Source organism: Alexandromys fortis, unplaced genomic scaffold, assembly GCF_014885135.2.
Source record: "Alexandromys fortis isolate MF-2015 unplaced genomic scaffold, M_Fortis_MF-2015_v1.1 scaffold_3, whole genome shotgun sequence".
NCBI lineage: Eukaryota > Metazoa > Chordata > Mammalia > Rodentia > Cricetidae > Alexandromys > Alexandromys fortis.
The window spans coordinates 28532387-28547714 of NW_026067909.1; the positions used below are offsets into that span (position 1 = coordinate 28532387).

At 50.3% G+C, this 15328-nt stretch overlaps 2 protein-coding genes across 11 annotated transcripts in view; one reads left to right on the top strand and one right to left on the bottom strand.

Moving 5' to 3' along the window:
* The window catches only part of Atp11a (ATPase phospholipid transporting 11A), a 107721-nt gene extending 93697 nt beyond the window's left edge, over positions 1-14024 (bottom strand). For 7 of the 9 annotated variants that reach the window (XR_007590863.1, XR_007590864.1, XM_050137458.1 and 4 more), the window contains exon 1: positions 13760-14022. Coding sequence is in view for 7 of the 9 variants with exons in the window: in XM_050137458.1 (XP_049993415.1) it covers positions 13760-13798 (39 nt within the window). In the remaining 2 variants the exon portion in view is untranslated. Of the gene's footprint in view, positions 1-13759 lie in introns of all 9 variants that reach the window. The other 2 variants (XM_050137464.1, XM_050137465.1) reach the window with 2 other exon arrangements.
* LOC126498642 (basic proline-rich protein-like) lies at positions 13909-14987 on the top strand. Of its 2 annotated transcripts, none has more exons than XM_050137472.1 (2): positions 13909-14312; positions 14733-14987. In XM_050137472.1, exons 1-2 carry the CDS (start codon positions 13909-13911, stop codon positions 14734-14736), a joined length of 408 nt encoding a protein of 135 aa, XP_049993429.1. In that variant the 3' UTR covers positions 14737-14987. The 2 variants fall into 2 exon arrangements, 1 of the variants encoding a protein (XP_049993429.1); XR_007590866.1 differs by having other exon boundaries at positions 14188-14572.
* Positions 14988-15328: the final 341 nt, after the last annotated feature.

The following is a 15328-nucleotide window of genomic DNA, read 5'->3' on the forward strand; positions in this document are numbered from 1 at the left end:
AAATTTAATTGGTGCTCAAGTTTCAGTCATCTTATTAGTTCTTTTTTGGTTTTGTTTGTTTGTTTGGGTTTGTTTTGTTTCTTCAACACAGGATCTCACTGTGTAACTCTGTACATAGAACTTGATATGTAGATCATACTGGTATTGAACTAACAGAGATCCACTTGCCTCTGCCACTATGCCTAGCTATCTTTTTAGTTTTTATAGATTAAAAAGAAAAAAGTGTTTCCTCAAAAATCAAGGTATACAATATCAAATGTAGAATAAATTGCATATTTAAAACTGCCCACAAATCAGCTTCATTTGAAATAAGTTCTGGGAATGGGCTGTGTTAATGGTAGCAAAACAGTGCTGTCTGACACCATGGGAACTGCAGTTAAATGTAAATTTAGTATCATGGGTACCATTTTACTACAATAAAATTGCTCATAATCAATAAATCAACATGTAAATGGGCTATTAAAACTCATCCCTTTGGGGGAACAAGATGGCTTATCAGGTGCTACCAAGCCTGCCGATCCAAGTCTGATCCCTAGGACCAACACAGAGGGAGGACTACCAAAAGTCAGCCTCCGACCTCCACATGTGTGGTATTGCACACACCTTCACTTAGACACAGGCACAAGTGTCTGGGTGTTTACACACATACATGCATGTACCTTAGAAGAAAAGCCACTCCCTAGCTAAACTAGGCCAGGCACAAAAGCACAAGCACTGTGTGTTCCCACTTTTATGTGACATCTGAAACTGATCTCAAAGAAAGAGAACAGAACAGTGTCTGAACCGGGGAGAGTTTGAGGACAGTACAGGGAAAGACACAGAGGCTAGGGACAGGAAACACAGGAATTGACAACAGTCAGGGAAATATTTCAAATTAACCAGCAAAGTTAGTATAGATGCTGCTCCATCGCAACATAAAGAAAAGGTATGTGTAGACATGTCGGTCACACTAAAATGTCATACAGTGCCCCGAACACACATACCCGTGTCATCTAAAATGTTAACAATGATCCAATTTTTTAAACTATTCTGATTTTTTTCTATTATGTAATTTTATTTCTTTAGCCATATTATTTCAAGATAGAATTAAAGCTTGTATAAAAAGCTGGGCATGGCAGTGTACCCTGGTAATTCCAGCACACGGGGAACGTAACCCTGCATTTGAAGACAACCTGGGCCACAAAGCCAGATTTCGGCTTTAAGAATACAAACAAGCAAACCTTTCTCAATGTGCAACACACTATTACCTATTTTAAGACAGAAAACTCCAAGGCAGACAAGTCAGGGCTCATTCTTGTGTCTACCCAGCTCCAAGCTACAGCACTTAGTCTCCGAGTCTCAGGCTTCCTCTGCTTGATGGTCCACAGGCTGCAAGGCCACGGGACCAGACCTCTTTAGGATGCAACTCTGGTCACCTCACCTCCCATCCTCTAACACCAGAACACCGTGTTCACTCAGTTATTATCTGCATGGTATCCAGTCTCCAGTTTGCTCTACCGAATGTGTAGTGCACACATCCATGGGAGGAGCATCAAATATCAAGACTGGCCAGGTGGTGGTGGTGGTGGTGGTGGTGTGCGCCTTCTGACTCGGGGAGTCAGAAGCAGGTGGATCTCTGAGAGTTCAAGGCCAGCCTGGTCTACAGAGCTAGTTCCAGGACTCCAGGACAGTTAGAGCTGTTATACAGAGAAACCCTGTCTTGAAAAACAAAACAAAACAAACAAACAAAAAAGCCAACAACAACAACAAAACAAACAATGCTGATTTGTGCAGGCAGGTTTCTGTATGGGACGTTCACAGGTGCCTGCAGATACTCCCCAATGATGCTTTATTTGTATTCTACATCCAAGAAATGGTGATCAGGAACGACCACTGAAAGGTCTCTGACCACTGACCACCACAGCAGCCTTCTTCATACACATGATACTTCCCAATTCACACCAGAGTCCATCATTACTGGAAAAACGCACTACTTTGACGGTTCCTATTTGTCTGAACCAAAACAACCGAGTTGATACTTTCTAGAGACAAATGTTCATTCTAAATGCAAAGCATTTTATCTGGAGTGACAAATGCAGGTGAGACTTGACCTCAAATCACAGACGTTCACAACAATGACCCTCCTAACATTTCATTTCCACCTTCAAGTGCAGGTGCTCTCTGAGACCTTGAAAAACTACACAAAAACCTGGATGAAATCCTCACAGCAGAAGTCTGCTGTCCTTAATCCCCTGCTGAAAATAGGCTGGGGAAATCCTCTTTTCCCTGGGCACAGAATATTTAACTGTTAAGACACGTCCTCCTCCCAGGCAGCGGGAAGGACCGTGGGAGGAGGAGGTCACAGACCTGGGGTGAGAGACAACAAGCCTGCTCAGACCCTCCCCTGTTCTGGTGGGGCTGAATATCTGTGGAAAGCAGTTTCTTGCCCTGGCCTTGCTCCACACCTCGTGTAAGTTCCAGGTGCCTCAGCTGGGTGGAATTCCTCCTTAAGACAGACTCTCCTGAGCTGCCCCTGCCTCTCACCAGCTGAAACAGTAGGCAAAGTGGTCCCTACACCTCACTAGACAACACAGTAGAGCTGGCCCTGGTGGTGTCAGTGTGGGCTAGCCAACCCGAGGACATAAGAACAGGAGACTCAGTATCGCCCCTTGTTGCTTACTACATGGGGTGAGCTAGCTGGGGCCGTACCAAAGAGCTCACCCTGGTGTTGAGGATGAAGAAAGCTAGTGGGCTGACCAACTCAACAACCACCCAGACCAAGAACCAGAGCTATGAGTTGGTCCATGCCATCATCCACCGCATCTATGGAGCATGTGAAGGGGTTGGTCCTGCAGATCCAAAGTTACAGGACCTCCATGGCACAGGACAACAGAGCCCTATACTGATGATATAGCAAAAGCCAGAGACATCAAACCAGACCAATGACTCAATGCAAAGAACACATCCAATGAGCACTTCCATGTCACAATGTATGGACTAAAGGATGATGTGACTCACTGTGTCCCACGACAGCTTCCATAGTCAGACTTTTTTCTCTTAATTTTATCTTGTTTTACCCTGGCGAGGGGGAGGAGCATGGGAGTTGCAAGGACAGAAGGTGGATGAGAAGGGACGGGAAGATGAGTGGGACCGGGAAGCATCATGTGAAACCCACAAAGAATCAATAAAAAGCTCAATTTGAAGAAAAAAAAAAAGAAAGAAAAAGAAAAAGGCAAACCCTCTTGCTTCATTTTCAGTCAAAGGTTGAAGTCTCCAGAAGTCACAAGCACGGAGTCCAGGTGACATCTGACTGGAAGGAGAGCCATGACTGAAGATGGTTTTGATATAACAGTCTCCAAGTGACAGACAGTGAGACTCTCGCTCTTTAAACACACTACAATGACAAGCGTGGGGACTTCCAGCTGTTGGCGAGGAGCTGAGGGCCAAGGTGTGCAGGTGTGCTGTGATTCTGCTACCAGAGATAGCTGTGCAGATAGTGCGGCCCCCTGTAGAATCCTTCACTTCCTGCCCACCTCCCTGCAACCAATTATAAATGTTCTCCAGGAAAGAAATGCCAGCCTGAAGACGAGAGAGGTAGAAAGTCCAACTACTAGTTGAGTGGACATGGCTGTATCCTTACTTAGCAGGCAGACCCAATCCACTTTGTGATGTAACTAGCAACATCTGTCTGGTCAATAAGCCAGATGCTATGCATCTGGACCAAAACAAGGTGTTACTGCCTTAACTCCCTCTGCACTGCCAGACCCCTAGGAAGATGGAGATTAAGTCATCAGATCACATGTAATAGAAAGAGATTCACCTATTTCGTTATTAAAAACAAAAACAAATCACTAAGTCTAGTCTATGCCATTTTCCCAGATTTTGTAGAAAGGGCTGTAATTTATTTGGTAATGCAGAAAGCAAACAAAGTATCCACTTTGAAATTCACTGGTCTGAACACTATCTAAACAGTCTCCTAAACCATGTACTGCTTCAGGGTGAACTCTATCCCTAAGTTCAGGTGCTGAAGCCCTTGTCATATTTAACCAAACTTGAAGATTAGGCGGATAAAAAGCCTTGATGTAGGTGTCTTAATCTGGGAGGACCAGCCTCTCTTTCGATCAGGTGGGGACATCAGAGCCCAGCCCTGCTGATAGCGCAGGCTCCAGACCCAAGGAATGCTTCCTGCTAAGGTGGGCTGTTAAGGCCCAGCTCATGGATGTGTGAATGGCATCCACTCCAGTGTTGCTTGTAAGCTGTCAGGGTACCAACAGAGCCATTGACGCTGACAGACTCAGCAAGAGGCAGCCCTTTCCCTTCTCACCCATCCTTGGCACTGGGAGACGTAGCCATCTGACTTAATGCCCATCAACCCCCATTTCAGAAACCCCAGCTGCAGATATCACCTGATGAGACACTAGCAGGAGCCCGAGAGAGAGATTGTCACCCACTATATAAACACCTCTGAGGTCTCCTGCAAACCTCCAGCCTGCCTGCTCTGACTTCACCTAGAGAGGACAAATTTAGTTAGCTGGCCAGAGAGGGGACAGATGCAGGCAGCCAGAAGACATCTGAGGCCGAAGGGTTTTATGCCTTGTTTGGAATGGGACGGGGCAGGAGTCCCCGACATGGATTCCTCCCTGAGTGAGGAGGAGACACTTCACAGAGACAATGCTATTGCAGTCAGCACAGGGACGGAGCAGCCAGGGCAGTGAGGGCTCTTCAGGGCTCACACGTCATCTTTACATAATGTCCAATGCACTTCAGAGAGAGGCAGCTTCAGAGGCTTGCCATCGCTGGGACAGAGTGTCGCCACAGATCAGCGCATGGATGTCAGGCCACGTCAGCAGTTGGCCAGGCTCTAAACACAACAGGGTACAGGACACGTGGAGGAAAGGATACACGGAAGGCTGCTGAGCCATGGGAAGGCTAACCTGCACCTCAGCCATGAGGGAACAGCTCCACTCTGTCCTCAGCCCAAGCCAGCTGCTGTTTTCTTCAACCCCGCTGCAGCTCTAGGTGGCTTGGTCTGGAGTTTTCCTTGAACTTTTCTCTCAAGTAGCAGGAGGAGGGGTCTGCCTGTCTTAGGACTCTCTGTCTCTATGGGGTGTTGCATAAACCAAATACCAACCAGAATGTTCCTCGGACACTTGCATATACCACCAAGCTACACACATGTGATTTCGGAGGTGCAATGTGTGACCAGCACCATAGGATTCCCAGTGAGATAGGTCCCGTCAAGGGAAAGGATACAAGGAGGCAGGAGCGGAACCACAGCAGTGACAATGAGGGTCAGGCCACCCTGAACCCCACCTGCCTACTCAAGAGACTGCAGTAGGCTTATGTCCTCTCCAAAAAGGTAATAGGATCTACTATGAATCTGCAGCATGGCCAGCATGGCCGAGGTCACATGCACCTCTCGGCAAGATTGGGGACAGGGGAGCACAATAATCTAATAGAGGGTCACCTAATTTACTTGCCAAACTGAGGCACTTCTATGGCAGGGATGTTGTGGAAGATTATTAACTATGCTGGGCAAAGCAGGTGTACGACCTCCTAGAAGGCCCATGCATCTGTAACCACCCCATGACATAAACCCAGAACTGTGTTCCTCCTCCTGGGGTCTGGAGACCAACCTCAGGGGAGGGCACGCCCATAAGACAGCAGAGAAGAACCTGCTCCACTAGCAGAGACACCTGCGGACACAGACCCATCCAACCACGACTCTCTCACCTGGGCCCTTTCCCCTTTCTCTGGGATTGGCGAGCTGGGAAGCCAAGGGCAGTGCCACCACCCCCAGACTGGACGCTCTCACAGTGTTGTGGAATGCCTAACCCACTGGCTTTTTGATCAAGTACAGTTTTCACAGAACAAATCTTCTCTTTAAAAAAAAAAAAATCTCTTCTTTATCCTCCAACTAGAAAATAAAAGTTACTTTCATTCCCTTTTCAAGCTGAAAAACAATTCCTTATGAGCACACAGACTTTGGTGAGTAACTCCAGAAGCCCTTCACTGGGCTGTCTGATCTCAGGGAAGCAGCTGCCACTGTCATTGCCTCTTCTTCACACCTCCACCCCACCAGCCTCCGCCCCTTCCCTCCCTCTCCCCAGGGAGATAAGGTGACTTCAATGGCCACCTGGATCACCTGAGAACCACAGAGGGTCTGACTCACAGGGAGGGCTAGAGGGCTAGGATTTTGAAGTCACTCGCAAGGTGAGCAAGGTCAAGACTTGAAAGGCCATAATGCTTCTTGCCAGTAACACCTTTCTTCCTGAAAATTTCTGCACGCAGGACACAAACCAGGTCCGGCACAGTGGCTCCAGCACTCTTAGGAGGCTGATGAAGGATTTCAAAGCCAGCCTGGGCTACATGAGCCAACTCTGTCTTAAAAAAAAAAAAAAACTTTTTAATTGGATAGCACTATATGTGGTAGCACACGCCTTTAACCCCAGCACTAGGGAGGCAGAGGGTGACGGATCTCTGTGAGTTTGAGGCCAGCCTGGTCTACACAGTAAGTTCCAGGCCACCCAGGGCTACTAGTGAGATCCTGTCTCAACAACAAGAAACACCTGTATTGGGTCTCAATGGACACTGGCCCCAAGGACTGATGTTCCTTTGGATACTCTGAGCCACAACTAATACCAAACAAGACAGGCACCACGCCATCTTCTGGCAGCATGGGTCACTCCAGAAGTGTACCTCCCTCCCCAAGCCTGGCTTGCATCCTGGAAGCAGAGCTCATCCCCAAAAGCAACATGGCTCAGTTCCAGGAAGATAGCTCACTCCCCAGTAGCTTAAGTCACCCACAAAGTATGGTTCACCTCAGTGTCCAATGTGCATGAACCTCTCAACATAATCCCAAGAAGTACCCGGTTCTGACACCCACAAAACTTAAATACAGAAGCAGAGGAACTGTTTACAGCAAAGCATCAGGAAGGTTAGAAGGTGGTTACTGCAGTTTTCAGAACAGGAATTCGAAAATACAATTCTTTCAGAATTACCTCTGTCCTGGAGGATGAAGGGCTCAGGGTGTTTCTGTGGGGGCTCTGCCACTAACAATTCCAGCACGTGGGCTCAGAGGAAGAAACATTCATGTGCTACTCATGACATCGACAGCTCCTCGCTCTGCTGTTAAAGTGCTGAGGAACAGCTAAAGGATGACAGTGGAAATAGTGACTAATAGGCAGAGTGGTCACACGCCAGGGCCACCAGGAGCCCAGGTCACTGAGGTTAAGTGCTGTACACTGACGTCCACACCACTCTCCTCTTCAGCAGTGAGTCACAGCACTGAAGCCTGAGAGAGAGAGCAAGCATGCTCGTGCATGCACACGTGCGTGCGCGCGAGCACACACACACACACACAGAGAGAGAGAGAGAGAGAGAGAGAGAGAGAGAGAGAGAGAGAGAGAGAGAGAATCAGACAAAGCACAACAGGAACCTGAAAAGCAGCATACAAACTGCTTTACCCTCATTACCTGGGGGTCCAAACCAGAAAGGCCTGAATCCTTATCAGTGGGTGAGAGACAGGTCACATGCAAGAGACAGGTCAGGCAGCTCAGAGCAGCCCAAGCCAGCACAGGCAGTCCCTAAACAGCTGCTCCCCACAGCAGCAAGGGCCATAAGGAAAAGGACCCACCAGTATTCTGGAAAAGTCAAGAAGTGTGAATGTTAGCAGACACTCAGCTATAGTTAAATATCGGCAGGAAATTCAACTACTGTTCCAGCCACTGAGTAGCCGACCCAACCAGCCCAGGGCCAATTACCTGATCCATACCTGATCTAGAACTGGTTCCTGCAAAAGACACAGAACTTGGAAACACATTCCAAGGGGTCACAGAGGGAACTCTTGGGCATCAACAGTCTAAACTTCTGGGGACTTTCAGAGCTCTGCTCTTGAACCCGGTTCTGTGGAGGGCACTGGTGTTACTCCCCCAGGCCCAAGGTCCAATGAACTGACAGAAAGAAACTGGAATGAAGCCTCAAGAGCTCAGTTCTGGTAGTTTTGGCTAGCAGGGGCCCCGGGGAGACACCTATGAGAGGCACAGGGACATCATCAGAGGCAGGAAGGCTGAGAGCTGAGGAACTTGGCTTGAAGGGCCAGAAGCCGTCAGAGTCAGGTCCAGCTGACATTGTTAAGAGCTAAGGAAACAGAATCTAGAGTTTGCCAAAGTGCCAACCAAGACTTAAGGACTTGCTAAGCGTCTAGTGCTTGGTCACACCATGGTGCTCCCTTCAAGTCTGTCAAGTGCTGACCAAGCCTTGTTGAAAGACTTGCTAAGGGCCCAGTGCCTGGTCACACCATGGTGCTCCCTTCACAACGGTTCTGCAGCACTTCCTCCAGCCACGGTTAAGAGGATGGTGAGAGTCACCCATTGGAGGTCACAGAGCAGCAGCTGTGCAAAGGGCTAAGCACAGATCTCGGGCATGCTCAGGAAGGTTCCCCTCCCAAGACAAGGGAGTAACAGAGAGGGGGTGTGCTGAGACCAGGATCCCAGCAGGGGAAGAAAAGTCCACAAGAATCCTAAGTGTGCACAGGCAAGCAACAAGGTACCAGACACCTAGGGCCCTACAGCCTCTGCATTGGCCTTTTCCTCCACTGGACACACTACCCAGACCAGACCCAGTAGGTCCCTAAGGTCCTCAGGATGCTGCCCAACAAGGCCGGTCAAACCAATATTATGGTGAAGATAAAAATCATTCCCTTGCAAAAGGCTCATGGGCTGGTCCCCAGCTGCTAGAGTCAATCATGGTGAGGTACCTGGACTGTGGGGGCTCTGACCCAATCAACGGATTGATATAGTGATGAATTCATAAAAGGATGGGGGGCGGGGTCACTGGAAGGGGCCTGGCTACCTACCAAGAAGCAAGCCCCTTTGATCCTCCATAGAATCCTACCTTTCTGTTCAGTGCACCTTGCCTGGTCTGAAACTAGGAGCCAAAAATCTATTTTTTCCTTTTAACTGTTATCTCTGATGCCAAAAAAAGAACACATCCGACCACTAACACTTGCTTATTATGCTCAGTTTGCATCTCCATTGTGAGGTGGCTACCCAAGGATGGGAAGCTCCATCCAACTGAAGTGTGAGCGTGTGAGCCACAATGAGGTCATGAAGACCCTGGGGAAAGCACCCCAGGAGCAAGACAAAGACAACGTGGGAGGGAAGACGGTCTGGTCAGCTACAGCTGGTCAGCCATTAAGATAAAGGGTAGACAGAGGAAGACATGCGTGCCACAGGGCGGTGATGTCATCTAAACAGGAAGAGGATGGGGAATGCAAGCGTCAGAACTGGGCTCTATCAAAATGGAATCTACTGTCCCAAACCAGGGAGGCAGGCCAGGACAGAAACAGCAAGGCTGTGGGCTCTGCAGGGAGATGTGCTGTTTTCTTCTCAAACATCTAGGCAGGTTGTCTGCTGCCCCCATGGAGAGGGGGAGCAGCCCGCTGAGAAGCAGGGCAGCACAGACTCGTGGTGTCGGCTCCACACTGGCACCACTTATGGAGCATGAACCGTGTGCAAGGGCTGTGTCCTAGACAGTGCAGGCACCGGGGGGGGGGGGGGGCACTACTGAAGAAACAGTCTGAAGAATCTCACCAGCAGCCCCAGATACAGGCGGAGTCAGAGAGAGATGTGAGTGAGGCTCCAGGAGACAGATGCCTAACCTCCAAAGCTCTACATCGACCCTGAGTTTCTCAGCCATCAGCATCCCAGTCGAGCAAAAATAGTACCTATTCAATCTTGTATTTCCAGTGCTGCAAAAAGTGGCTTTCTATCGATTTGTATTGCAAATAAATAGCACTTCTTACCCGCGTTTAACTTGGTTAAAAGAACATTTGTAAGTCTGAGCCATCGGAATCTTCCATCCACCCTGTTTGTGTCGGGCACAGGGCGCAGGCACCCAGTAACAATCTGTATGTTCAGTTTGGAACCCATCTGCAGACCGAGTTCCTGGGTAACGAGGCATGGTGCCTGTTAATAGGCACGCCATCTCAGCTGATTGTAAACTGAGGACAGTGCTCTCATTTCTAGAAATGTAACGGGCTGTGATGACACAAGAAGCCTCTTTCCCCGTGGTTATTAAATCCAGCCGCTGGCATGAAATGTCTGAGGCTTGTTTGTCCTGATGAGAAGACGTTCAGTAGGGCTCCATAGAGCAATGGGGAAGATTCAAGGCAAGGAATGAAACATAAAAGTTAAATATACAGCTGGGGTGATTGCTCAGAAATGGCCAATCAGAACACACCAAAGCCTGAAGACGGCAGGTGCTGGACAAGTTTGCCTAGCTGCTGCCTTGTTAAGTGTGTGTTAATTATAAACTTTACAAGTCTACCCTATAGCTTGCTGCCTCCGTGCTGGAGATAGACCATCCATTAGCCTGGGGTTTATGCCTAAGGAACCACTTATTTCAAATACCAGAAGGGCCTTGGTGGTTAAGTGGTTTCACTTTGTGTCCGGGAATACGGACTCTGGGGGCTGAAGAGGAAGGCCTGGATTCTCAGAGCTGGATTAGGAACAGCGAGCCAGTGAGTTAAGTCTCTCAGACAAAGGGCAAGCTCATCATGTATCCTAATGTCCATGCTACAAAGCACTTGGTGATAAAAATGACGAAGCCGAGCAGAGTGGCATATACCTTTAATTCCAGCACTCAGGAGGCAGACACGGGCAGATCTCTGGTCTGAGGCCAGTCTGGTCAATGTACTGATTCCAGGACAGCCAGAGCTACATAGTAAAACCCTCTCTCAAAAAAGAAGAGGAGGAGGAAGAGGAAGAAGCTGTAGATGATGATACAAGCTTACAAATTTCTAAACTTTTGGGGAAGTATAGAGTAAGTGTTTGAAGATCTGAGGAGCCAACACCATCTTTTTCTAATACATAAAAAATGGGAGACTTGAGAGGAAGCTCAGCAGCTCAGAGGTTTGAATTCACAGCACCCACTCCTAATGGTCAGCTCCAACTCCTCTGACCTCTGCAGGCATCAAGCATGACCATGGTGTGTTTACATACATGCAGGCAAGGAGGCCATTCACATCAAAGAAAGGAAAATTTTAAATCCGTTAGCTGTAGTGGTGCAGGCCTACAACCCCAGCTACTCTTGAGGCTGAGGCAGGACAGCGGTAGGCTTGAGAGCAGCCTGGATACACACGTTTCAGATCAGTCTGAGCAACTTCGGGAGTCTCAGTAAAAAAGACCTGGGGCTATGACTAGGGGGTAGAGCACTAGCCTAACTGGCAGGAAATCCTGTATTGGATCATCAGACGTCACCAAGGAAGGAGAGCCCTCAGGTTTTCCCAGGTTTTCTGTCTTGGACAAAGGGTGTTGCGTGCAAAGCAAATTCTGGAAAGCAGAGAGGCTCACAAAAGCTCTAGCAAGTCCTAAAACCTAATAAACCAATCACCCAGACATGACATAATGAAGCTCTTGACCTACAGGAATATGAGGGGAAATCAAATCCCCCTCTGCATGAACCAGAGGCCTTTGTGAGGAGCCGCCTAGGAAACTGTTCCTGGCTGCCCAGCAGCAGGTACTCCACACGTTGCTTTAAATTATTTTGTTTATTGTTGCGAAAATCAGACCCACCACTATTTCTTCCCACCTATTGTCACAGCAAAGCCCTGGCGGGGTTGGAGGAACCAACCAACACCCCTTTCTTTTTAAAGTTTAAAGGGGCTTAGGCCAGGTGACCTAAGGAGTACTTCCGGTACTAGGGAGTCAGAGGCAAGCAGATGTCTGTGAATTCAAGACTAGCCTGGTCTACATAGTGAGCTCCAGGCCAACCAGAGGCACACAGTGAGGTTCTCTCAAAAAAAGTAATGTTTGGAAGAGTACCAAGTCCTCCACCCTGCTCAACATCCAAGCACTTGCTAACTTCTCACTGGCAGCCCAGAGCTAAAGGCCGCCCAGGTCCTAGGGGACCCTACTAGTCAGCTTTAGGGGTAAACTTGCTGAGCCTCTCCTGGGACCCAGGCCCCATTCTTAGTCCTTTTCTGGACTACAACACTGAATTTGCACAAGAACTACAAGACCAAGCTGCTATTGTCCTCTGACAAAGGCCCCAAAGCAGGACAGCAGAGGCCACCTGTCCCAGGTACTCGCTCTACTGCTTCCTCTCAAAGGTCCACGCTCCCCACCTCACATACCTAACTTCGCATGCGCTCTTTAAAATGTTTAGGGTACACAATATGACATTGGCTACCTCCTGGTAGAGGAGCTGTGCACCCCTTCACGACTGTGTGGCTGTTCAAACAGACAGCACGGTACACTGGGTACACTGCGGTGTTTACTGGCGTCACCTAGACAAGACTTCTCTCATTTACCTGCCTGCACTCATACCCACGACAATGTTTTCTGGGGACTGATGACTCCATCTTTAGCAACCTCGGGCCTCAGAGGAAGCTGTGCCTTTATTATCTCAGAAATTTGGACGGTGTGAGGAGAGGAAGGAGGAACAGGAGAGGCTCATTTCTGCAGAATAACTTACAAGTTCCATGAGATAAGAATATCCAATCTCCTTTTTTCTACTCTTACTAAAGAAAATATAATCTCACATCTTGGAAGATAACCATATTACAAGAAAAATCATAACTGTTTCTGGGAAAAGTCAAACTAATTTCATGGCTTAGACTCGAGTTTAAAGTCATAGATATGACTAGCTGTGACCAGGCATATGACAGGAGTCAAGAGAACACCTGCAAGCAGGAGGTTAAAAAAAAATGAAATAAAAAATGAATAACATCCCATAACTTGCATTCCAGATGCATTATCAAATAATTAAGAGTGGAAAGCTCGTTAAGGAATATCTACCTCCTAGATTTGAGAGAAAAAGCCATTTCAAAGGTGAAATAGCACAGCAAAAAGAAGCTAACCTGACATTTTACCCACATTGAGGAAACCTAAGACAGCCGAAGGCCTGCGTGGGGGCAGTTCGGAAGTAAAAGACAGCACCCACTCGGGACGAACACGTATCCTCTGTCCCCGGGAAGCAGGCACACGCCACGGGGAAGTCTGTACAGGGAACAAGACGACCACCCCTCCGCCTTTCACTACCCACGCGGGAGAACTTCAGTTCTTAGTCTCATTCTTTTCTTATTGGAAGGTCAAAGTTGGAAGGGGATTAACTAGAGAAAACACAGTGGGTACATTCCCCGCTCGGGAAAAACCCACATCTAAGGCCAAGTGTTCAGAGAAGCTAGAAAGAGACGGCTCCGGTCGATCCTCCGTACCCAGCCCGCGCCCGGCACGCGCTCCTCAAACCTGTGACCACCAGGCGCCAGCTGCCGGACAATAGGTTCTTGTGCCGAGCGCAGGGGAAGATGCTCCGTCCCGGGGCACATTCTCTCTTTTCTGTACACACCCCTTCGCTCCGTCCAGACCCGTGGCTGGCTGCCACCTCCCTGATCTCCCCCGGTGAGGCACGCTCCGTCACTACCCGCGCAGCGGCATCCAGAAGGACCGGGAACTGCGCACTCGGACCTGGCCGGCTACTTTCGGAGATGGCAAACTTCACTTCTGACACCCCGGCAGAGGCTCCCCCGCTTCCCCGGAGCCCTGTAGGCATCCTCCAGTCGGTCCCTGTCCCCCGCGCGGGCCCGCCCCGCTACAACTGAGTGCGAACCCCCGGGATGGATGTCCCTTAACCCCATAGGGCTGCAACTGCCTACCCGGGTGGGCCTGGCCGAGCGCAGGTGGAGCACAGCACTGACCGGTCGGCGGGACGTTCCCGGCCTGGACCCCCGATCCGGATCCCGATTCCAGCCCCGGCCCCGGCCCAGCGTGTCACTCACGTATCTGCGCACGAGCGTCCTCAGTAGGCTGCAGTCCATGGTTGCCGCTCCGGGCTCCGCGAGCCCCCGGCTGCGGGCGCTAGTGCAGCCGCCCCCCGCCCGGTCACGGCCTGGGCGGCGCGGGGGGCGGCCGCGGCCCCTCCGCGCTCATGCCCCGCCGCCGGCGGCCAAGGGACACGGCTCGCCCGCAGGCGGCTCGGAGGAGGCGGCCCGCCACCGGCGCTGCTCCCGTCGGGCCGGCGCGGCCTGCGCTTGCTGCTCCGCGCTTGCTCCTCCCGCGGCCGCCGCGCCTCTGGAGCCGGCTCTGCCCCGCTGCGCCCCGCGCGTCACGGGCGCCTTGTGTGAGCATGCGCGCGCCGCAGCCCCCGCCCCGGCCCCGCGCGCGCACAGCGACTCCCCAGCGCGCGCCGCGCCCTGTTGCTTCCGCCTCCCTGCCGGGCGGGAGGGCGCTGTCACCGCCCCCGGGTGGCTCGTCGGGTGCCGGTTTCCCACCTCCCTTGCTCACTCCAGTTCTAGAAATGACGCCTGGCTGTGAGCCGAAGGCCGATGGCGGGTGAGGTGGGGCCTGAGTTCCTGAGCCTGTGGGTCACGCCTCCCGCCTTGCTGTGGACAGAAGGCAGGGAATCCTCAGGTGGCTGCACGGTGCATCCACCACCACCACCCCTTTTAGGACTTGCTTCCTTGGAGACCCAACAAAACACGTCCTGATCCAGCTCTTGGGACTACTTTCTACCTGCTGCTGGGGCCCCATCTCAGGTCCTCCATCCAGATCCAGGCCTCTGGGTTTTGCCTGGTGGTCCAGCACCCTGTCAGGTGTCTTCTTGCTACTAGCTTTCAGCTAAATCACCACCGCTAGAACCCCTAGTCCCAAATGTGAAGCAGCACACACACAGCCTGCGCAATTTTCCTTACCTCCAGGTCCCCCTAACCCAGCTGATGTTTACTGGTTCCAAATCCTTTGCTTTTGCTTCAGATAACCGTAGAACCCGATGGGGACTGAGACTCTTCCTTGGCCAATCAGGAGCACCAAAACTGGAGATTAGAAACGCGCGAACAATGAGGACTGCTGAGAAGTCAAGAACAATGGCACTGGGTTTTGATCCTACTGCATGTACTAGCTGTGTGGGAGCCTAGGCTGTTTGGATGTTCACCTTACTAGACCTGGAAGAAGGTGGGAGGTCCTTGGACTCCCCACAGGGCAGGGAACCCTGACTGCTTCTTTGGGCTGATGAGAGAGGGGGAGGGAAATGGGAGGCGGTGACGGGGAGGAGACAGAAATCTTTAATAAATAAATAAATAAATAAATAAATAAATAAATAAATAAATAATAAAGACCCATCTGACAGCGTAGGGGGAGATCTGGTACTACTAGTTTGGATTAGACACAGATGACAATGGACAGACAAGTGACAGGTGACTAAACAGGAAGGCCCCCTAAGCCACTAGCTCAGTTCCCCATTTCCCCCACCCCATCTCACCATGGCCCTCTGCCTCGCCCTTCACCTAGGTTCCACACGCGTGTCTCACCACATAGCACCAGCTGCAGACACTGAACCAGTCTCGGAGAGG

Coding starts and splice junctions, on each gene's coding strand:
- LOC126498642 (XM_050137472.1), top strand. CDS start 13,909: ATGCCCCGCCGCCGGCGGCCAAGGGACACGGCTCGCCCGCAGGCGGCT.